Source organism: Pseudorasbora parva, chromosome 3, assembly GCF_024679245.1.
Source record: "Pseudorasbora parva isolate DD20220531a chromosome 3, ASM2467924v1, whole genome shotgun sequence".
Lineage (NCBI taxonomy): Eukaryota > Metazoa > Chordata > Actinopteri > Cypriniformes > Gobionidae > Pseudorasbora > Pseudorasbora parva.
In genome coordinates this window covers 19,236,860-19,262,325 of record NC_090174.1, presented here as the reverse complement: position 1 = coordinate 19,262,325, position 25,466 = coordinate 19,236,860, and the positions used below count along the sequence as shown (strand labels likewise).

The window sequence follows — 25,466 nt, the reverse complement described above, 5'->3', positions numbered from 1 at the left end:
TTCATGAGCTCAAGGCTAGATTATTGTAATGCTCTACTGGGTGGTTGCCCTGCTCGCTTAATAAACAAACTCCAACTGGTCCAAAACGCGGCAGCTCGAGTTCTTACTAGAACCAGGAAGTATGATCATATTAGTCCAGTTCTGTCAACACTGCACTGGCTCCCTATTAAACATTGAATACATTTTAAAATCTTGCTTATTACTTTCAAAGCACTAAATGGTTTAGCTCCCCGGTACTTAAGCGAGCTCTTAACACATTATGCTCCATCACGTCTATTGCGGTCTCAAAACTCTGGCCAGTTGATAATACCTAGAATATCTAAATTAACTGCAGGTCCTATAGCACCTAAACTCTGGAACAGTCTTCCTAGCATTGTTCGAGAAGCAGACACACTCTGTCAGTTTAAATCTAGACAAAAAACGCAATGATTTGCGTTTAAAACCGCAAAGATTCAAGCAAATTTATTCATGATTTAGATCGTGTGTCAAACTGCCAAACTGCTCAAATCACGTGACATTGGCGATCCGAATCATGAATCAATCCGCTGATTCATGACCGTTTGAATCTTTATTTGAGTTTTGAAAACAAACGCGGAAGACAATGCTGAATAAAGTCATAGTTTTTGTTATTATTGGACCAAAATGTATTTTCGATGCTTCAAGAGATTCTAATTAACTAACTGATGTCACATATGGACTATTTTGATGTTGTTTTTATTCACTTTCTGGACATGGACAGTATAGTGTGCATACACTTAGATACGCTGTCAGACTAAATATAAAAAAATTTAAACTGTGTTCCGAAAATGAACTGATGTCTTACGGGTGTGGAACAACATTAGGGTGAGTCATTAATGACATACATTTTATTTTTGAGTGAACTAACCCTTTAAGTATGCATTTTAATCTCTGCTTTGCAAAAGTTTTACTTTTTTTCGCCAAGCGTTCTGTTAGGACAGACATGTATAAGGTTGCCAACTGTCCCGTATTAGCTGGGACATCCTGTATATTGGGCCTAATTGATTTTTCCCGTACGTGATCTCCCTTGTCCCGTTTATTGACTGCTATGCTGATCTAACCACTGAATATGTTAAGTAGCCTAAATGCACCAGTTCCTCCGCAAAATAAAATTACTGTAATGTGGGATTATAGACCATCTATAGTCGAGACCATACGAATAACAAACTCTAAATTGAGAATTATTCTTTTGGGACAAATTATTGTTTGATTTGCGAACTGCTGAATCCACTGCCATCTGCCAGTGCCAGTTGCGAACTGCAGAATCCACTGCCAGCGCCATCTGGTTGCTCCTGCTAATGGCAAATCCCTTTCATTGTGCACATCTTGATTTTGGCAAATGCAAACTAAATGATTATTGTTCATGAGATCAACATCCAGTCACGCAAGAAAACATACAATCTACCTAGGGGAATAAATTGCTGGTGTGATTTGCTGCTCAAAAACCATTTCTGATTAGACTGGATGCCAGCCGAACTTAGCCCCATCCACAACATTTGAGGTAGGAAAGTTTGGTCTGAACTTGATCCACTGGCCCTGCCTCAAATGGCACTTTAAACCCTTAAGGTCTTCTTCTGAAACTGCACTTTCACAACGTAATGCCGCTTTGAGTGCCGGGAAGAAGTCCTCTGTGTAACCCGCACCAGTGCAGGCTCGGTAGAAGGGCGCATCGAGGGCACATATCGACCTCAAAGGGGACACTCACAAGCAACCTTCTGAGACCTAAAATGAAAAAATGACACCCTGTGGTCTTGTGGACTTGACAGACACGCGCACGCAGAGGTCATTTTTAAGTCCACAAGACCAAAGCGTGTGTGCAGTTGAGTTCTGTTTACAACACAAATATGGCCCTGTCCCAAATGGCACCCTAAACCCTCACTGTCTTCCTCTGAGTCTGCACTTTTCACAACGTAATGCCGCTTTGAATACTGGTTAGAAGTCCTCTGCGTAGCTTGCGAACTTGTGGGCTCAGCTGAAGTGTGATCGAGGCCGCAAAAGGGTGTATGGACGGTCTTGTGGACTTAACAGAAACGCGCCATTTTAAGGCCACAAGACCGAAAGTGCACATGAAGTGTGCCATTTGGGACAGGGCCTCTGCATTGCTAATCTCTTACTCCGTTGCTCTGATTGGTTGTAGGTCTATCCAATTGAGTACAGAGGCATTTTCTTTCCTGGTTCGGTTGAAACAAGCCTCATAATCACAGCCCTAATGGAGCAGTATCAGACTCATATTCTGACTAGAATCTTTTTTCTCAATCTTTTTTCTCAGGATTCTTTGATGAATAGAAAGTTCAAAAGAAAAGATTTATCTGAAATAGAATTTTTTTTGAAGCATTATACATTTTTGCTTTTCCAAAAAAAAAGATTTCCAAAAAAAAAATCTTTCTGACCCCAAATTATTGAACTAGTGTATAATGTTACAAAAGCTTTCTATTTCAGATAAATGTTTATTTTGAATGATGGTTTGTGTGTAACATAACTTTTTTTGTATGACATTAAAACATTTTTTAGAATTTAATTGTACATAAATGGGTTAAGCCCTGAACTCTGAAATGACATACACTGTGTCGTACAGTACAAATATTTCAAGATTGTCCCTTATTTTCCTTTTCTGAAGTTGGCAACCTTAATGTTGTACCACCCTTAACTCGCACGAGTAGTAGTTTAACTGGTTAGCAAGGCCTTGTTAAGCCCAAGCAGTAAAGCAGTTTTGTTAAAATAATTTTCCCAAGAAATAAAAGATGATTCCAAACTCTCAGTCTGTGTGTATTTTAACGCACTTCGCAACAAAAATAAGCAATAACTGCACAGAGATTAGTTTTAGCTTTGAGCGGCCCCTGTATCGCACTCGTTGCAAAAAGAATACACGGATCATTTTGTCATATACTAAATCTTGTGTGCTTTCTTATGGTTGTATGTTTGTAGGCTGGAGGAGTTGTTTCTGTGTCTGAACGAGTATGAAAGTGTGAGTTTGTCATCTATATCGTACCCATCCCTGCGCCTGCTGCATATCACAGATAACCAGCTGCGGGAATGGGTGGAGGTGCGTAAGCTGGGCCTCATATATCCGGGCCTGGTGTCTCTTATCCTGGCAAACAACTCTCTCGCGTCAATCCACGAGCCTGAGGACTCCCTACATAGACTCTTTCCAAATCTGCGCAGCATAAACCTGCACAACTCAGGTGCTGGACTGGATGAAAACCATCTCTGTAGACAGAAAATCAGAAAGGCTGTAGTTATGTTTTGAAATATGGGGACGAGAGATTTCTGTCCCCTTCTGTCAATTGAAAATCCATTCTGCTCAACTATGACATTTCAAAAACTTCATAAGAACAGATAATCCATATAAATCAAACACAATCACTCTATATGATGAACAGATTTAATTTATTAGATTAATTACAGCATAATTTATTTTAGCAGATCTAATATGATAAAGGAAAAAAAAAACTTGATGCGATTTGAACTGTCAAAGTTGTGTGGAGTGTCAATGAAGGGACAGATATCTTTCAGGTTTCATTCAAATTTTTTCATTTGTTTTTCAAAGGAGAACAAAATTCTAATCTGTTATTAATTTTTTTTTTTAAAACAACTAAACCTTTTGTAAATTATTAGCAAATATGTAGTTTTTGTGTTATTTTAGGTCTATGTCGCTGGGAGGACATCGAGAAACTAAATTTCTTCCCAAAGCTTCAAGAGGTCAGAGTGATGGGTATTCCTTTACTGCAGCCCTACACTGATCAGGAGAGACGTTGTCTTATGGTAGCACAGTGAGTAAACTTACACAAAAGTAGCCACTTTTTAATTGTCCAATTTTTAATAATATCTATTAATCAATCAACTTTATTTATATAGCGCTTTTACAATCATGGTTGTGTCAAAGCAGCTTCACAGTGTCCAACAGGACAATATTGCAACAAAATTAGATTTGGCTGAACAGTCGTTCTGGAGAAAACAGGGATGTTATCAGCTTATTTTAATTTATCATATAGCGACAATGTTGGCAGATCAGTATTATAGTTTATAGAATTAAATAAAACCTAATTCATAAATTTTATTTGTATATTTAGTTGAATAACTTTGATCATAATTTTATAATAGTTAGATATGATCAAATAAATCAGTGTAGCCACCAATATTTAATTATATTTCCATGCATTCATGCACTCCATCACACACACACACACACACACTTGTCCTTCTGCTGTGTTTTGTAAGGTTGCCTAGTGTGACTGTATTGAACGGCAGTGTTGTCACTGATGGAGAAAGAGAAGATGCAGAGCGTTTTTTCATCCGCTACTACCTGGACTGCCCTGAGGATGAGCTACCACAGAGGTAAGCCCACCCACAAACTTTTTGACTACCACTCTCAATATACACAACTCTTTCAATCTTTTTCTCTTTATAGAACTATATACAATGCATTCTATAACATGACCGGTGTCTGTGTCATGGAAATTATATATATATATATATATATATATATATATATATATATATATATATATATATATATATATATATATATATATATATATATATATATATATATATATATATATATATATATATATATATGATTTAACCAGTCTATAAAACAAACCTAATAAATAGCTTATTATAACTGCATATCCAAGTCTTATCTGTGACTCATGCTACCCATTTTCCCACAGTTTAATATGTTGATAGGGAAATGTATTTTAGTTCCCTATCACATCTGAATAGCCCTATGGTTTCTTTCTTCAGTTGTAGTTATTCCTAAATAAGTACTTATTTACTGGCTAAAATGTTTACTGGCTAATAATTACTGGCTGTCTGTCAATTACTTACAGTAAACATCTTTTATGAAGGTTCTTTTATTATATAAAGGTAAAGTATATCTTTTAAGTATAATCAGCAGGATTTGTATTTCTTTCCAATACCTTTTCATATTTGAATATCCACAAAATAGGTCTAGAAATATACAGAGGGTGCTACAGAAATTGACCATTTTACAAAGTGTAAAGTCTCAATAAAATGGAAGCTTAACTTTTTTGGTGTAAAGTACACCAAATCTTTACATAGCCAATCAGTTCTGTCCCGATTACAGTTAGCCCAAAATGCGGAAGCGACTCCTGACTGGTGCTAAAAAAAACGGGACCATACAATGTCTTGCATTCCCTGCGCTGGAATGCAAGAGTAGATTTTAAAATATTACTCCTTGTTTATTAATCATTTAATGGTATGGCTCCAGCATACTTCTTTGATTGACTGAGCATCATCCATCTAGATCACTCCAGTCATCCAACCAGGTCCAACCATAAGTCGAGGCTGAAGTGCAGGGGTGACGCGCTTTCTCTGTATCTGCCACTAGACTCTGGAATGACTTTCTATTAAATTAGCTTCCTGCATACCGGTATCTGTTTTAAATCCAAGTTAAAAACCTATTCATTTGATAAGGCATACAATCTATGCTGAAGCACTCTTGTATCATATTTTATTGCTGTTCCTCTTATATTATTTAAATTTATTATTTGTTTAGTAATGCGTTTGTCTTTATTTATCTTGTTGTAAAGCACATTGGTCAACTTGGGTTGTATTTAATGGTGCTATATAAATAAAATTGACATCTGAGTGAAACGGATTATGGAGAAGGAAAAAAAAGTAAGGCAGTGGACTTGATTTTATGCATTGATTATTGGAGGGAGGCAGATCAGCTGAATGCGAGCTTGCAGTCAATTGTAAGAAAGAGACAGCATTTTATCAGCCCCCCCCCCCCCCCCCCCACCACCACCACCCCACCCCACCCCTTGTTTTCCATGATTGGTCATCCTCAAACACTGAAGGTTAGTTTTTCTAGGTTGCAGTTTTTCATTTGTCAGTATTACTAGGTTTTGAGTGGCTTTCTGTTGACAGTGGTAAAACTGTTTCTGTTCTTTTTTTGCTGCAATGTAATAAAATCTTAATAATGAGAGAGCCCAGCTAACTCTTTCCGGCTTAGCAAAAGTCTCTCTCTCTCTCTCTCTCTCTCTCTCTCTCTCTCTCTCTCTCTCTCTCTCTCTCTCTCTCTCTCTCTCTCTCTCTCTCTCTCTCTCTCTCTCTCTCCATGTCTTAAGTATCACGGTGGCCATTCACTACATTCAAACCTATTTTCCTGTCACTTCTTTTTCTTTAGTCTGGTGGCTCCAGTTATCCAGGTGATGTTTAACGCTCTCATCCCTCACATATTACGGCCTTCCCCCTTCCCACATTGCTTCTGTTTTTTTGGGGACTTTCAGGGAATATTTTGGTGGGCCTTTCGAGGGATATTTTGGAGGGTCTTTGCAGGTCAAAGACATGGAAAACAGATCACCCGCATTCTTTGTACACCCCAGTCCACTTAACCTGAGAGAGTGTACGTAGGACTTTTTCAGTGACTACCACAAGCCCCAGCTTCCAGCAGGGGATTCTAACCTTTGGGAGACAATGTGTCCACTCTCTCCCTCCTCAAAGACGCCTTTGTACTGGAATACTCCAATCAGAAAATCGATACACAAGGTGGCAGCTTTATTCGTCCTTCCCCTCCTTACATCCCCCATTCTCTCTCTCTTTCTCTCTCTCTCTCTCTCTCTCTCTCTTCCGGTGAGGGTGACTGAGGCCCATCGTGTGTGGTGGCGTTGGAGAGCGCTCTTTTCTCTTTTGGGGCTTTTCCCCCTCTTTTGTTTCTTTTCTTTGTTTCTTTTCCCCCTACGTTAAGTGCTATATATTTCTTAATTTTTATATAAAAAAATAAAATAAAAAAAAACACACACAAGCGGGTTCTGGGTGTCGGTATGGCAGCCGTTCCGGCGATAGGAACGGCCTCCTTATCCCTTCGTAATGGGTGCAGGTGTGTGCCAGAGGCTGGTGTAACAGTTGAAGATTTGTTGGTGGTGGTAGGGCAAAAGGTTGGGTTCGATAATATAATCTCTGGCTCGCGAATGAACAAAGCAATCGTAGTATTTTTGAAAGCTGAAGCGTTAGTGAATGAATTGACTGTAGACGGATTGTGGGTGAAAGAGGCGTTTGTTCCGGTTTCCCCATTGTCAGCCCCAGCTACTAAAATCACTATTTCAAATGTTCCGCCGTTTGTTTCCAATGATGCAATCATGAAAGAACTTTTAAGATTTGGGAAAATTGCAAGCCCCATGAGAATGATACCATTAGGGTGCAAAAACACGGCGTTAAAGCACGTTTTGTCATTTCGACGTCAGATCTTTATGTTCTTAAGCTCCCAAGATCGGCTTCTAGAAGCCTCCTTTCGCGTCAATCATGAAGATAATTCGTATATGGTATACGCGAGCACAGAGACTCTGAAATGTTTTGATTGTGGCGATGTCGGGCATAAGCGCTTCTCGTGCCCGCATAAAGTGCGCGAGGAACCCCAGCCGCCAACGATCGCATCTACCGAGGAATCTAATGGAGAAATACAGGCGATCGAAAGGAAAGACACTGCGCAGATTGATAGAGTAACGGAGGAGGTGAAGGAACAAGAAGAGGTGAGTGGATTTGTTTCTAAAAATGTGAGTGATGAGCAGCCTGGATGTAGTCATGCTGGTGAAAAACCTGCTAGCGCTTGTGGTGCTACGGATACGGTGAAGGAATGCAGTGTACAGGATGTGTTGCAATCTTCTTTAGTGACACAGGCTAGATGTTCAGAAGAAGACTTAGGAGAGGAAATGGATGCTTTATCTCAGAGTACAGAAGATGGTATGAGAGATGAGCAGTGGTCTGAGATGGAAAGAATAAGAGAAAACGATCTTTATACTGTTGAACAAATTAATAGTTTTCTTGATGAAACAAAAGGGAAAACAGGAGTAGAAATTGGTGATTTTTTTCCTGATCTCGAGAAGTTTGTTTCTTCAGTAACTTGGGCCCGAAAAATGAGTAATAATACTGAGCTCTCCCAACAGAAAAGGTTTCGGCTTAAGAAACATATCACATCTGCTAGACAAAAAATTAAAACGGTTGGAAAAGAGCAGCTAACGAGGGGGAAAGTTAAGGATTCATGATGGGTTTCAATTTGTCTTTAATTTTTCTCTGCTGTTTTTTTCTCTCTCTCTTTCTGATGGAGGTCTTACGAGTAGGATCACTAAATGTGAATGGGATGAGGGACATGAGAAAACGTGTATTTCTTTCTGAGATTATTAATTTGAAAGAATTAAATGTTGTCTTCTTACAAGAAACTCACAGTAATCTAGACAATGAAGGTGACTGGGGGCTATGGTGGAGGGGAGAGCACTTTCTAAGCCATGGGAGTAATCTAAGTGCAGGGGTGGCAATCTTGTTTTCTCCTTCTCTCAATCTTAATATTTTGTGGAAAAATGAATTAGAACCTGGAAGACTTTTGATTGTTAGAGCTGAAATTCATAATATGCATTTTATTTTTGTAAATATTTATGCACCAAATTTAGGTATTGAGAGAATAAGGCTGTTTTCAAAATTAGAACAGTTTTTAAGAAAACAACATGATGGAGATTTTGTTGTTCTTGGTGGAGACTGGAACTGCACTTTAGATTTCAAGATGGATAGGAATGGCGAAGAACCACACCCTTTGTCAGCCACCTGCCTTGAAAGAGTGGTAAAAAATCTACACTTGTTAGATGTATGGAGGGAAAATAATCCTTTAGTTGAAGAGTATTCTTGGGTGAGTTTTAGTAATGATAGATTGTCTGCGGCCCGTTTAGACAGGTTCTATCTATCACATGATATGAAGAATAGGATCTTAAATGCAACTATTACCCATGTTCCTTTTTCAGATCACAAACTAATCACAGTTGAATGTAGTCTCACAAAAAAAACCTATAAGAGTTCCTACTGGCATTTTAACACTAAGTTGTTGGAAGATAAGCATTTTTGTGAAAATTTTAATACCTTTTGGGACATTTGGAAGAATGAGAAAGGAAGATATGATGATATTATTCAGTGGTGGGAGATTGGGAAGGTGTTTATTAAGGAGTATTGCCAACAATATTCTTCCCATTCCAACTTGTGTTTAAAAAAAGCAGTGGAGAATTTGGAGCAAGAACTTAAGATTATTGAAGGGAATTTGATTGTAAACGCTGCTTCTAACTTGAAGGATATGTGGACTGAAAAGAAAAACGTCTTGAACTCGATCCTTAATGAAAAAGTTAAAGGAGAGCTTATAAAGAATCGCTATCTAACAAAGAGAGACATTGATGCTCCTACGTCCTTCTTTTTTAATTTAGAACGTAAAACTAAACATGGACAAAAGATGTTGTTTTTAAAAGACGAAAATGGACATCTTGTTTCAGATCCAGAAAGGATGCGAAAAATTGCAGTGGATTTTTACACTGAGTTATATTCTGCTGAATCATTAAATGAGCAATGCAGATATGAACTTTTACGAGATCTTCCTGTGTTATCCTTGGAAAAAAAACAACTTATGGAAGCGCAACTTACCTTTAATGAACTGACCTCAGCTGTAATGGAACTCTCATCAGGTCGAGCACCAGGAATTGATGGACTTCCTGCCGAATTTTATAAACGATTTTGGACTATTATTGGCAATGATTTTTTTGAAGTTGCTCAAAAATGCATAAGTGAAGGATGCCTAACAAGAAGTTGTCAGCGTGCCACTTTAACATTGCTCCCAAAAAAAGGGGATCTGACATTACTGAAAAATTGGAGACCCATAGCACTCTTATGTTCAGAATATAAAATTCTTTCTAAGTGTCTTGCTAAAAGGTTGAATGATGTAGTGCATGAAATTATTCAAACAGATCAATCTTATTGTGTAAAGGGCAGATCTATTGCAGATAATTTACATCTGATGCGGGATCTTTATGATTATGCTGTTTATAATAATGTTGATGTGGGGTTTTTGTCAATGGACCAAGAGAAGGCCTTTGATAGAGTCGACCATAGGTTCCTATTTGAGACTCTTAAGGCCTTTGGCTTTGGTAATAATTTAATTTCATGTATAAAGATGCTTTATAATGAGGCAACTTGCTTAATCAAAATAGGTGGTGCTCTCAGTGTCCCCATAAAGGTTCAGAGGGGTATCAGGCAAGGTTGCCCCATTTCAGGGCAGCTTTATAGCATTGCTCTTGAGCCTTTGCTCTGTAAATTAAGAAGAGAATTAATGGGACTGCAAATCAGAGAAATAGATTTTTCCCAGTCAATTAAATTGTCTGCATATGCGGATGACCTTACGGTTTTAATAAGAGGCAATCAAGATGTTAATGTTGTAAAAGAATGTTTAGAAACTTACGAAAAGGCGGCATCTGCAAAAGTTAATTGGGGCAAAAGTGTGGCTTTATGGTGTGGACATGACAATAATGGTCCTCTTCTTCCTGGTGGGTTGAAATGGGGAAGAGAAGGTTTTAAATATTTAGGGCTGTTTTTAGGATCTGAAGAATATAGGAAACAGAACTGGGAGGGACTAGTGGAGAAAACATGTGCTCAGTTGTCTCGATGGAAGTGGTTGCTCCTCCAGCTATCCTATAGGGGTAGGGTTCTGGTCTGTAACAATCTTATTGCTGCTACTTTGTGGCACAAGATGATGATTTTAGAACCTCCTGAAGAACTGATAATGGACATTCAAAAGCAACTAGTTGATTTTTTTTGGACTGGGCATCATTGGTTAAAAGCACCAGTACTTTATCTGCCCAGGATGGAGGGAGGTCAAGGACTCATTGACATCAGATCCAGAATTAAAGCTTTCAGACTTCGGACTGCTCAAAGATTCCTGTATGGTGAAGATGTGAGCTGGTTCGGGGTAGCCTGTGGCCTCCTGAGAAGAACAGGGAAAATGGGATTTGATCGTCAGCTGTTCTTAATGGACATTAATAAGCTGGACCTAACTGGTCTGTCACCATTCTACAAGTCAATACTGAGAGCGTGGACTCTTTTAAAAATTGGCAGAGACCTTAATGGTGAAGAGAGTCAGTGGCTACTGGAAGAACCCTTGATCTTTAATCCAAAAATTGATTTGGATGTGTTGAAATCAACTACTGTGAGGAATGCTTTGTTGTCTGCAAGTATTGTAAAAATCGGACATCTATTGACTGAAGATGGATGGATTTCAGCAGAGACTCTGGCTACCAAGCTGGGTCTAAGATCAGTCCGAGTTATGCAGAGGCTGTTGAACCACATATGTGAGTATATACCCTCGGACTATAGAGACTCTTTATTTTTACACCAAAAAGGAAACGTTGTTTCTTCTTTCCCTGAACTGGACATTGCAGCTGCAACTGGCTTATGGCAAGAAACTGAAGGTGGTATCCTTTCTTTCAAGACACCTCAACTGGGGCATTTCAGAGACATTGGGAAAAAAGCAACTTACATTTTGTGTGTAAAAGTTATCCATCTTCATGTTCTTGAAACCGTAAAGGAGTCTAAATGGCTGGAGTTTTTTGGACCTGACCATTCCCCGAAAGGTAGCTGGAGGTCCTTGTACAAGCCCCCCATTGAGAAAAGGTCTGGAGATCTGCAATGGCGCGTTGTGCATGGAATCATAGCTACAAACAGATACAGAGCACATTTTGATCCACTAGCAGGGATAGGTTGTCCTTTTTGTGATCAACAGGAAACAGTTTTTCATTTATTTGTTAGTTGTAGTAGATTATTGCCTCTTTTTGAAATTCTTGGTGGATGGTGTCAGACTTTAGGGGAAGTTCTCACACCTGAATTGTATATCTATGGACCTAAATATAAACGCAGCAAGAGAGAGACTTATCACCTACTCAATTTTATCTTTGGACAAGCAAAGTTAGCTGTTTGGCTGTCCCGTAAAAGTAAAATAGGTGGTGTGGGGCAAACTGATGTGGTACTGATTTATGAAGGTTTGATGAAGTCACGGTTAAGAATAGAATTTGAATATTATCGACTGAATGAGAATATTGAAGAGTTCAAGTTTAAGTGGGCTATAAATAACTGTATTTGCGATGTTGACTGTGATGGTAATTTACAAACCTATGTATGATAACGTTTGGGTGTTTTGTAATTTTATTTCATGTTCTGTGATGGCTAAATTAATTGATTGAACATTGTTTTAAAAAAAAAAAAAAGTTTTTTGTAATTAAAGTTGTTCAAAAGTCTCTCTCTCTCTCTCTCTCTCTCTCTCTCTCTCTCTCTCTCTCTCTCTCTCTCTCTCTCTCTCTCTCTCTCTCTCTCTCTCTCTCTCCCTGTTCTTCTCTCCTGCCCCTTTTCATTTGCTTTAGAGGGGATTGAGTTAGCTCTCAGACCTAGTGTCTGAAAACAGTTAAGACACTAATATAATGATAATATAATCACAATTTCTACAGTTATTGCAAATGTACCTTATATGCAGCAATAGAAACACCCACAAACATATCACAATTTTATTCGGTTTCGTTAGGACATGCAGTTAAAGTAAACAAGTACCTTTTTAAAAAAAAGTTTGTACTCATATATATATATGATGAAATTTCAATTGTTGAAATAGACTGTAGTTTTAAAAAGTGGCTGTCAAAAATGTTATTCAAAGTAACATATATATATATATATATATATATATATATATATATATATATATATATATATATATATATATATACAGGTCCTTCTAAAAAAATTAGCATATTGTGATAAAGTTCATTATTTTCCATAATGTAATGATAAATATTTAACTTTCATATATTTTAGATTCATTGCACACCAACTGAAATATTTCAGGTCTTTTATTGGTTGGCACTGCTGAGGTGTTATGGAGGCCCAGGATGCTTCGATAGCGGTCTTAAGCTCATCCAGAGTGTTGGGTCTTGTGTCTCTCAACTTTCTCTTCACAATATCCCACAGATTCTCTATGGGGTTTAGGTCAGGAGAGTTGGCAGGCCAATTGAGCACAGTAATACCATGGTCAGTAAACCATTTACCAGTGGTTTTGGCACTGTGAGTTGGTGCCAGGTCGTGCTGAAAAACGAAATCTTCATCTCCATAAAGCTTTTCAGCAGATGGAAGCATGAAGTGCTCCAAAATCTCCTGATAGCTAGCTGCATTGACCCTGCCCTTGATAAAACACAGTGGACCAACACCAGCAGCTGACATGGCACCCCAGATCATCACTGACTGTGGGTACTTGACACTGGACTTCAGGCATTTTGGCATTTCCTTCTCCCCAGTCTTCCTCCAGACTCTGGCACCTTGATTTCCGAATGACGTGCAAAATTTGAGCAACAGTCCAGTGCTGCTTCTCTGTAGCCCAGGTCAGGCGCTTCTCACGCTTTTTCTGGTTCAAAAGTGGCCTGACCTGGGGAATGCGGCACCTGTAGCCCATTTCCTGCACACGCCTGTGTAGGGTGGCTCTGGATGTTTCTACTCCAGACTCAGTCCACTGCTTCCGCAGGTCCCCCAAGGTCTGGAATCGGTCCTTCTCCACAATCTTCCTCAGGGTCCGGTCACCTCTTCTCGTTGTGCAGCGTTTTTTGCCACACTTTTTCCTTCCCACAGACTTCCCATTGAGGTGCCTTGATACAGCACTCTGGGAACAGCCTATTCGTTCAGAAATTTCTTTCTGTGTATTACCCTCTCGCTTGAGGGTGTCAATGATGGCCTTCTGGACAGCAGTCAGGTCGGCAGTCTTACCCATGATTGCGGTTTTGAGTAATGAACCTGGCTGGGAGTTTTTAAAAGCCTCAGGAATCTTTTGCAGGTGTTTAGAGTTAGTTAGTTACTTGATTCAGACGATTAGGTTAATAGCTCGTTTAGAGAACCTTTTCATTATATGCTAATTTTTTGAGACAGGAATTTTGGGTTTTCATGAGCTGTATGCCAAAATCATCAGTATTAAAACAATAAAAGACCTGAAATATTTCAGTTGGCGTGCAATGAATCTAAAATATATGAAAGTTTCATTTTTATACAGAGTTTTCCAGAACAGGAAGGGGCCATCCCCAAACTGTTCCCATGAAGTTGTCATGGTTCCCAAAAAAATGTCATGGTATGCTGAAGCATTAAGAATTCCTTTCACTGTAACTAAGGGGCAAAGCCCAACCCCTGAAAAACAACCCACACCATAATCCCCCTCCACCAAACTTTACACTTGGAAAAATTGAGTCAAACAAGTACTGTTATCCTGGCAACCGCCAAACCCAGACTCGTCCATCAGATTGCCAGACAGAGAAGCATGATTAGTAACTCCAGAAAACGCGTCTCCCCTGAGTTGTGGTGTGCTTTACACCACTGCATCTGATGCTTTGCATTACACTTGGTGATTATAGGCTTGGATGCAGCTGCTCGGCCATGGAAACCCAATTCCATGAATCTCTCTACGCACTGTTCTTAAGCTAATCTGAAGGCAACAGGAAGTTTGGTGGTCTGTAGCTATTAACTTCAAAAAGTTGCAGACTTCTACGCACTGTGCACATCAGCACTGTCTGAGTTGCTGTTATTCCCAATTGCTTCCACTTTGTTATAACCACTCACAGTTGATTGTGGAATATTTATTAGTGAGGAAATTTCACGAATGGACTTATTGCACAGGTGGCAACCTATCATGGAAGTGATTGAAACACCTAAATTCAATGATTTGGAGGGGCGTCCCAATGCTTTCGGCAATATAGTGTATTTATAAAAAGTTTATACATTTATATTATGGACATTAAGTGCCTTGAGTGAAAAGCGTTACATGAAATGTTATTCATTGTGCATAAGATTGACGTCTTCTTGCAGTATAATTACGTTAGAAATTGTACATTTCAGTATATGGCTTCTTTCAAATACCTTCTGATGTTTATTCATGTTTATTTAGTGCTATAACTAGCAGAGATGACCGGTTCTATATAAAAGTTCATTGTGATATAAGAATGTCATGTAGGTTTCAGAGCTGAACCCCCCACCCTCCCATTCTCCCTCGCTGGCCTGCACTCACACTCACATACCGGGGTATATGATACATCCAAGTAGTATTGATTTGGTGTTTGCTATCGTAATGATGACATTAACACTGTGCAATGTTCTGTGCTTTTGCGCGATTAGCTCCACACTGCAAGAGAACCGCGCTTGAGCCCAACCATATGTATATGCAAACATATGCGATAAGAGGCTACCAAGTACGATGCAAGTACGCTAGACACAGCCGCTTGGCTTCTGGAACCGAAATTTGGCACTGAAAGATAAATACATTTTCGATACTCATAGTATCAGAGTTTTCGAGACAGGCTACCAAAATAAACATGTCGGCAGGCCGGTGAATCTTAAATAGTGAAATAACATTCCTTTCTTGATGTAGTGAAAAATTAGCCTGGTTTTACCAGACTCTTGTACATTTCATTTGTACATAGAGTCTGGCCACTCTCCATTGACAAGGGTTTATGTCCGCGAAGGCGGGCACCCTGTTGAGGTTTAAAACTATTGGATCTGCCCTGAGCCACTCTGGATCTGCCATAACCATCGCTAGCGTTTGGTCGTGACGTATGTCATGCGCCCTTCACCTGTTTCACTCATGGAAATACGACAAAATAAAAGTGCACATGTGCATGCCACCTCAGTAATAAAACTATAGGATAAAACCTAAAACTTGTGCATTCGGATTGTGATTTATTCACGCCACGGTGGAGAGGAGAGTTTTGTGATCGGGAACGCGGTGCTCACGTGGTCCGTAACATCATTGTATGCTGTAAATAAAATGTCATATGCTTCGTATGATAATAAATGCTGCTATAAATAACGGACCAATTCAAATGTTTAAGTGCTTTTATTTTAATTTGTTTGAGCGGTGATGAAATATATTGCTCTTCTAAATACTTGCCAGCATTTTAAGGAAATACAAGTCTAGAAATGCATCCTAATAACAGCAAAGCAACCGTATGGTGTTCTGAAGTGGTCAAAAATGATTACAAACAGTGAATTTTGAAGTGATATATTGTTGAAAACTCAAGAGATGTGGATTCGGACAGCTATTACATCAACACGACCTTGCGTTTGTCAAAAGCAGTAGGTATCTTGGCCGGGGATTTTTCCGCGGGTGGTGAGAGACGGACGGCAATAAAATAACTGACCAGTCCCTGTAACTTAAATGATGGCAATACCTTCCAACCCCACGAGAAACAGTTACCGTCCGAATAGCTTCAGCCAACTCCTTCATCACTAACGGAGCGATCTGGGAAATCAAACTTTTCCCGAATTTACCCTGTTGGAGGGCCACAACATCATGGCCACCAACAAACCCCAGCAAAGACTGTTATTGCTCCGGCTTTAACTTCTGGAAATTTGGCAGCAGTGCCACAATGCAATGAATGGTTTAGTTTGCATCTTTCTCCGCCGCCATTACTGAACTACATCTCAAACTAGCGCTCGACATCAACGTCATCGTTCTCAGCCACTCCCTCTGTTCGCTGATTGGGCCGGTAAAAATTTGTTCGGAGAAAACCTAAGACTACACAGCAGTCCCAGACGTAGTACTGAAGGAAAATGAAAATTGAGCGGAAGTACGTAGGAGGGCAGAGCCAGGCTAGTGAAAAATACAATCGCAGACATTTTGATTATGCTTTATACTCATTATAACTCATTATAATATGCAAAATGTTATCCAAATGTAGTTTTATAGCATCAAATATCAACTTAAACTCATATAATGAAACTGCAGCTTTTAAAAAGAATACATAAAGTATTGAAAATAAAGTTTCATCTACATAAAGATTTTAGCTGTAGCCAAGTCCTTCCCAATATTATTTTTAAAAGCTTTATAAAAATAAACATTTATAAAAAAATATAGAAAAGAAACAAAAATTTTACCTCTTAAGATTTCCAAAGAACTTGACTTCTATCCATATATACCCACTGCACTGGGTTCTATCTGCAAGGTAGTTTTTAAACTACCCAGCCCAATATCACTGTCTGTTCACAGTCTAACAGCAAAACATAGCAAAACATGATCAACAATACAAATATCAACAATTTGTATTGGCAGTGGCTCAGTGGTTCATGTAGGTTGTCTACAAACCAGAAGGTTGGTGGTTCAATCCCCGGTTCCACCTGACCAAGTGTCGAAGTGTCCTTGAGCAAGACACCTAACCCCAGCTGCTCCCGACGAGCTGGATGGCGCCTTACATGGCTGACACCGCCGTCGGTGTATGAATGGGTGAATGTGAGGCAAAAATGTAAAGTGCGTTGGATAAAAGCGCTATATAAATGCAGACCATTTGCAGTCCAACAAAAACATCATAAAAGTCATAAAATTAACAAACAACTTAAAAGTGGCCAATACGACTAGTGCACAATAGTCCAAGTCTTGTGGTTACACACACAGACATAATTATTGACAACTGTGTGCACATGGGAGACGTGGTTTTAGAAGATTTCCCATCTGAAATCTAAGGGATGGTCATTACATAGATTACGCAGCGGTGACGTCCACGTGAAATTCATCTGATTTTTCTTTAAAGGTGTGATTATTGTTTAAAAGAAGAAAGAAAATCATAAGCGTTTCGAAAAACATGAGAAACCTTTAATTAATGAGTAAACTATTCCTTTACAAGTCACTTTTTAATTAGTTTTTTCTTGTGCCCAGTGGGACCACTTCTTCAGAGACTTTCTTTTCAACTCCTATGTAAACTAAAACCAAGGTACACTGACCCTCATTTCTGACCTCACACCATCCACATCCTCTTATTTCCTTCTCTCTGTCCCTTTCTGTCTGTTTCTCTGGAGGGAAAGACATTTTCCCAGAGGGATGAGGTTGAGATGAGAGTTGGCACTAGAGGGTGAAAGGGCAGGTGCAGAATTAGATGGTAAACTCTAGATATGGGTTAAGGTTGCCCCCTTTTTGAACCCAGTCTGCTCCTGCCCCCACCCCTTGGGTGCAGATCAGAGCTTAGGCTATGTTACCGACTCTGTGATAAAACTCTGAAAGAGGGCAAAGATCTGAGAAACAGAGAAAGAGATGGACAGAAAGAAATGATGCCTTTCTGACCTCAAACACACCTTTAGACTAGGCCCTCTTTGAATGCATGAGACGTAACCTGTGCAGAGATCCTTTCAGCCTAGTTTATGAAACTCAAACTGTGGTAGCATAAAGTAATGGATAGAACCATTTGAGAGACTTTCAAAGTGATTTCACAGTAACCTTAGTCGCATTTACGGTTGCTTAAACATAAACTTTAGGTATAAGTAGGCATGGGACCGTTATCTTTATAATGCTGAAAAGATGTAGAGATTTGAGCGCTGGCTAATGTAATTCAAACCCTTGGCTGCTTGATTGCTCACATCGATTTCCTAGATGAGGCTTCTATGCGTTATTTACTGTGCGCTTAAGAATATCTTTCCAAAACTACTTTATAGGCACTAGAATAGCTATTTATACTGTTGAAGTGTTAAATAATTTAGCTTTAGTTTATTTGTACCAAGGCTGCCAAACAAATCTAGGAGGGTTCTAGTAACCCTCCATTAGGCAGCTGTGAGGTACACTATTTAGTGCAGCCCATATAGGTAAGAGGGTGAAATAGGTGAAGGAGTCCTATACATTCAACAGCTTTTGACTAACTAAAACCTGAGCCGTGGCTATGGGCATGTTAATCCTTTCTAGTAAGTAATTGGAAACACAGGAATGATAGCAGGAGGAGGAAGCAAAGACAGGGATGAGAGGAGTAGAGTGTGAAGGAAATGAAAGGGGCTATTGGTCTTACTGTCTTGGAGTAACTATAGCCAGGGACCTTGTTGACATTTTGATGGCGAAGGACAACATAGGAGCAGAAAGGAGAACAAGGATGTAGGAAGGCAAATGTATAGGGAAAATCTAAGTGTGTCACTCTTTTCAGACAATGAGAAATTTAAGAAGATAAGTGGATGGAGTAACCAGGCTCTTTGGCATCCATCATTGTGGTTGTCGATGCTAAACATGTCATGATAGAAGGATTCAACTCGAGATGAAGAACCTGGATTAATAACGCATGGCATATACAAACTCAAAACATTTATTTTTTTGTAGTATGAGCAGGAATGAAAAATTAACAAAATCAGACCTAAATACATTTCTGTCTGAGTGATCAGATCGAAAAATTACTTGTCGAGTACTTTTTTTTATCGTCAATCAGGACATAACATGTATGCAACATCATGCACAATGTGGAGTAGTGTCTACAGCTATGTCTGAATTAATTTAAATTAACTTTTTTTCATAATAAATCATGGCTGCTCTCAGGAGGGACAACTGGCAAAATTGTCCCAAACCCACTGAGGCCAAATTATTGGGTCTCACTCATAAAAATGTATCATTGACCCTATAGTGAAATACACTGTATAGTAAATAGGTGAACAATTTTGGACACTAGCGTAGGCAACAACAAAAAAAAACCAGTATGACTTGTTTTGTTGTCTCTTATTTTATCTTATGTAATTTTTATTGTTGGAAAAGATATTATTGGTTTTATGTAACCACTTACATCATTACTATAGCAACCCATGTAGATATTCTAGTTATTGCCTACACTGTCTAAAAAAATAAATCTGAGAAAAAAACTCATTTCAACTGATGCAAACCAAAGACTGGATAGCACAAATTCCAGTTGATTGGGGATGTGAACAAAGCCTAAGATTCTGTATCTCTGCTGTGCCTTTCAAAGAAGCACTTACCCCAGGTTCATCCAGGGTGACTGCCACTGTAATACATGTACTGAAGTTGCTTTAGATAAAAAGCCCAATTTTAATCAAGTAAATAATGAAAGAATTTCCTTGGGTCCCAGGAGATATTTGTTATACAATGTTAAGTTGTAGATACCGGTATCTAAATATTAAGCTGATTGCTGGTAGACTTTATCTACCTGAAAACAGATCATGTTGTTTTTGAGGCCATCAGCAAATGCAGTATCTACAGTAGATTCACTGTATGGCTCTACTATGAACACTGCACGGTGGCGACTGTCCGATCCCATCTTCGAGACTGTTTGAGGAATCCAAGGCAGCTATGTTATCACAACGAACACCCATTCGCCTTCATTTAAGGAGCTTAGCCACACTAAATGAGACCCTTGAGTGAGACTGTTCTTTCTCTCAGACAGAGTGGCACTTTGTATAGAGGGGGCAGTATTCCCATGGTGAAGGCAGGGAGCCACAGGCACCTACCCAGGCTCAGGCTCTGCTTTGTGGGGAGACTTTTCTGGACAGGCTGGGGAAATTACTTTGATTGGCTGTGTCGGTTACTGTAGCCCTCTAAAGCTAAAAGACTTTTTTGTGGAGATTTTATTTAATTGTCCCTACCGATCTCCTCTTATCTTTCCCACAATCCTTCAGCAAGACGGGAAAGAAGGGAGGGTAAAAGGGGTGGTGGTAAGAACTTTCTCACAGTTTAAAAACTCAGTGTGCTTTAGAAACACACAAACAGGTACACAAATACACAACTACATCTTCTCACAAACTTTTTGAAACTGCATTGATATTAATTTCACCTATAAAGAAGTTGTCACTCTTAAACATTATTGTGTGATTGACATTTTGGGGATAGTTCACCCAAAAATTACTCATCCTCAAGTTGTTCCAAACCTGTATGAATTTCTTTCTTCTACTAAACACAAAGAAAGATATTTGGAAGTATGTTTGTAACCGAGTAGATCTCTGCAGCCATTGACTACCATAGTATTTTTCCCCCACTATAGTAGTCAATGGCTGCCGAGATCTGATTGCTTACAAACATTCTCAAAGTATCTTATTTTGTGTTCAGTAGAAGAAAGAAATTCATACAGGTTTGAAAAATTGCCAGGTTTTGCATGCATATATCAAGTATAAGTGTGTGTTTACCTGGGCGTTTCATAGCCCATTAGATCTGCTCCAAAACCTTGTAAGTGTACTTACAAGTCCGGTGCCTTGCAGCAGCCTTCTAAGGCAAGAAACATTGCTTAGTTTGAACTGAATGATGCTGATTAGAACAATTGAAACTAAATAGGCACCAATAGCGTTTTTCTAAGCTAATTCATTCCTGGAGCACTCTATAGCAGTTGTTCTTAACTCTGGTCCTGAGGACACAACATTCTGCACATTTTGTATTAAATATTTTATTTACCAATATTATTATTATTTAGTATTTACAGTTTGGCCAAAACAAGTTATTTTAAAAGGAAGCAAAATGTTGCTGCTTACTGTCTGGAATAATAGTCTGTGTAAGTAGGCCTGTGATGATTCAAAATTCTTTCTCTGTATGAAATTCAATAGGTTTTGGAACAGAGCTATTGTATATTCTCTCTATGCTTGCTTTCTTCACAGTATTTCTAATTAAAATCTACTCAACATTTTGTTTTAACTTAAAGGGTTAGTTCACCCAAAAATGAAATTGATGTCATTAATGACTCACCCTAATGTCGTTCCACACCTGTAAGATCTCCGTTCATCTTCAGAACACAGTTTAAGATATTTTATATTTTAGTCCCAGAGCATATGCAGTCTATCCACACTGTACTGTCCATGTCCAGAAAGCAAATAAAAACATCATCAAAGTAGTCCATATGTGACATCAGTTGGTTGATTAGAATCTCTTGAAGCATCAAAAATACATTTTGGTCCAAAAATATCAAAAACTACTACTTTATTCAGCATTGTCTTCTCTTCCGTGTTCCTCAAGATTCAAACGGCCATGAATCAGTGAATTGATCAATGATTCGGAGAGCCAATGTCACACGATTTCAGCAGTTTAGATCACGTGTCAAACTGCTGAAATCATGTGACATTGGTGATCCGAATCATTGATCGATTCACTGATTCATGGCCGTTTGAATCTTTATTTGAGGAAGAGAAGACAATGCTGAATAAAGTAGTAGTTTTTGTTATTTTTGGATCAAAATGTATTTTCAATGCTTCAAGAGATTCTATCAAACAACTGATGTCACATATGGACTATTTTGATTATGTTTTTTATTAGCTTTCTGGACATGGACAGTACAGTGTGCATAGACTGCATATGCTCTGGGACTAAAATGTAAAATATCTTAAACTGTGTTCTGAAGATGAACGGAGGTCTTACGGGTGTGGAACGACATTAGGGTGAGTCATTAATGACATCAATTTCATTTTTGGGTGAACTAACCCTTTAAATGGGTCACTGGATGTAGCAGCGAAAATAGCATTGGCTAATCACATATTCTTTCCTGCTGTCCGCTCTTTTCAGGTACCACACTTTGGTAGCACGCTATGGCCGCCTAGCCCCACTTGCAGAAGTGGATTTGCGCCCTCTCTGCCATGCCCAAGTTGAGGTTCACTTCGGGGACCAGACGGAGCCCCTAGCGCTGAGATTGGATCAGACAGTGGGAGACCTAAAGAAGCAGTTGAGAGCTGTGGTCCAGCTACCTCCAAACAAGATACGTGTGTACTATATCGACCGGCAGCTTGGCTACGCGTTAGAGCCTCAGGAGATGAAATATGGAGCTCGAGCACTTCATTCCTACAGTATACGAGATGGAGATGAGATCTTGGTGGTGCCTAAAACACAATGACAGAAAAGAGATCAACAGCTGGGCACTGTTTGGGGGAAAAAAATACTTGTTGATATATTTCCAGATTTATCGGAATACCATCTTCCAATAAAGGCAATGAGAATGCTGTGAACAGTGCTCAAGTCAGAGTGCCTTATATCTACAACAGAGAAAAACTAGTTTCCCAGCATCTTTAATCTGGGAGAGATCTTCTTTAAAAGAGACTTTGGAATCAGGATTAAAACCCCATTTTAACTTCCACTATTCTGTAGATGTACAGTATGTGTGCAAAAAAAAAAATTTGTGGACTTAAATAATTTTCATTGATGTGTTTTTATGAGAGATTCTCAGGAATTACCCACAACCCCATACATGCCTCTGCTTTAAAGAGTATTTTACAATGTATTAAAGGTGCAGTACATATTATTAGGCCCTTACAATTAAACTGTAATTAAGGGGTGGGGGAGGTGGGCATAGATGAATATGATGATTTGAAGCACAGGCAATAATTTTATAAGAGTGAATGTCATTAAGAATGTCAAAACTCGGGCCCCTTCTTAATGTCTTAAAGACATAATGTAAAAAGTAAATAAAGACAAAAAAGGACATACCTACAAATATCTTTTGTTGGAGGTAGCTATCTTCCTCAGTTGTTTTGACTCATTGATAAAACAATATTTTTCAAATAAATCATGTTACAAATGTTAGTCAACACTGATATTGGACATATTGATTGCTAGATATCTATAACCACACCTTCCACCGCACCATACAAATGCTGTAATAGTCAGACTTTCTTCTTTTTATTTACAGATGTGATGTAACCACGCAAACACAAATGATGTAAAAGTGGAATTTCCTACAAAATATCGACCTGACAGCTCATAATATTAAATTATTTGATCATTATTAAAAAAAACATCTTTCATACTAAATATCAAGATACTTACATGAAGATACAGTAGTGTTGTACAGAAATGACATGATCACTTCACCTAATTTACTTGTGTTCCTACAATGAGGTAAGTGTTCCCAGGCATTTAAACTGTACATGATTTTTCAATCACATTAGACTTCTTAGCTAGACATGGAAATTGCCACAATTACTGAATGCAAGTTCAATATATGTAGATTGTGAATGCTTAGATAAAGGGAAACCTATGTCTACCTAGGGCCATTGGATGAGTAGGTGGTCTGGCGTGGGGCTGGGGGGTTGGGGCATATAGAAAGTGAACTCTATCCTCTAGCTGTGACACTAGCCACTTCTTTTCTGCTTGAATTACAGCAGGGTCACCTACAAGCCTGAAGCCCTCTACGGTCTACACACTTCACATTCACAAAAGCCCAGTTTGCACAAAAATTACCCTGAAATTTTCCCAGGAACTTTTTTTTCAGCCCTGTTGTTTTCGTGGTCTAAAGTCCTGTGAAGATTAGTCTGGTGATTTAGGAATGCGCACCGATTTCGTCCTCTGCATATAAGCTTATATAAAGCCTGAACTTTGTCGGGTTTTTTTAAACGTCCTTGTTGATTCGAATAGCAAACAACTCTTTTAAGACTTTTAAAAATGGTGGTTAAAACAAAATCTGCATCGAGTCAGCCAATCGAAATGTTGTGTGAAGTAGACCAATCAGCATGTTCAGCGCTCAAGTCCTACCCCGAAAGTTCCTGAACTTTGAAAAAGTACTACCCCATGAGCAGGGCCGTTTTGAGGGGGAAAACATTTACCCGGAACTTCATTTAAGACCCTGGTTCCTTCGGTCAAAACACACCAAATACCACCCAAATTCCTTAGTTCCTGGGGAAAGTTCCTGCAGTGGAAACTTGGCTGTCTCTATTATGACCACAGACTGACTGCAATCCCCTAAATCATCTGATAATCAGGCATGTTTTTCAGCAAGACCTCTGCAATCTCTCATTGGTGAAAAGATACTTTGGAGTATGTAGATTTCATACTCTTATTTATGTGCAAAGCCAAGCATGTGCTGTGGGGTTATAAACTTGCATTCGATTTGTTTGATAGTTTTAACATTTTAATGGTCAGTCTTTATGCTCTTATTTTTTTAACTACAGTCAGCACATACCAGTCTGTTTCAGGAATTGGATTACCAGGGCTTTTCCTGTTCACTCCCATACCATTTCCTAGCAGAATGCCTCTAATGTTAGAGTGACTGATATAGTATAGACTCCCTCTCTAGTTACCAAGCTGTCTGTAGGCAATCCTATCCCAAAGGAGGGTGTTAACAGGGAGCTCAGAATCCATTAGGGGCTCAGATTAGCTATATTATCACTATTGATAGGAGAAGATCCTTCATGAATATTGTTTGGCAGATATTGAGACATCTTTGTTTCAGTGTAACCGCATATGTCATACTGAGGATCTATTATGCTTAAAAGTCCCATCACTGTTTCACTTGTGTACTATCACTGGAAATTGAGTTTAATTGTCATATATTTTGCCCAAATCCCATGATTATACCATATTGTTGCTACATTTATTTAGCTCCTCCCTGTGTAATTTCATTCTTCACTGATAATTGGAAATCCCTTATAATGCTTACTAATGTCCTCATTTGGATAATAATTATGCACTATGCCAATGTCTCACTACATAGAACTGCACGTTTGCTTTCTTTCTCATATACAAACCAAAGTCTGTGTGCTTGGGCACCCCTTTTCTCCCATCTTTCAGCAGTACCTGTGTCTCTACAAGTTTCTCATTGCTCATATTTTGTTCTCATTGTGTTCTGGTTGTGGTGATGACACTTGATCCTCTCTGTTCTGCTCCCAAAGGACATCTGGCCTTTAATGGCATAATGTTGTTAACAGAGCAGGTGCTGACATATTTACTTATTGCTGGCTTGTATAATGGTGTTTACGGAGTGTAAAATGGGCCATTGGCTTGTGCCATGGATAATATTTCAGTATTAATGATTATGTGAACATTGACATGGAATATTCCTGTAAAAGGTGTGCGATTTGTGTTACTATGAATAATGGTATTTTACCATTATGTGAATTTCTGTAGAATGCCATACTGAAAACGTTTTGAAAATAAACAGAAGCTGAGGCTT

General features: G+C 38.9%; 1 protein-coding gene across 3 annotated transcripts in view; it reads left to right on the top strand.

The window, feature by feature from the left end:
* Window positions 1-25,466, top strand: part of tbcelb (tubulin folding cofactor E-like b) — a 37,328-nt gene extending 11,862 nt beyond the window's left edge. For all 3 annotated transcript variants that reach the window (XM_067437993.1, XM_067437994.1, XM_067437995.1), the window contains 4 exons: window positions 2,944-3,200; window positions 3,662-3,788; window positions 4,237-4,353; window positions 22,091-25,466. In XM_067437993.1, coding sequence (XP_067294094.1) covers window positions 2,944-3,200; window positions 3,662-3,788; window positions 4,237-4,353; window positions 22,091-22,415 — 826 coding nt within the window. In that variant the 3' untranslated portion in view covers window positions 22,416-25,466. The remainder of the gene's footprint in view (window positions 1-2,943; window positions 3,201-3,661; window positions 3,789-4,236; window positions 4,354-22,090) is intronic.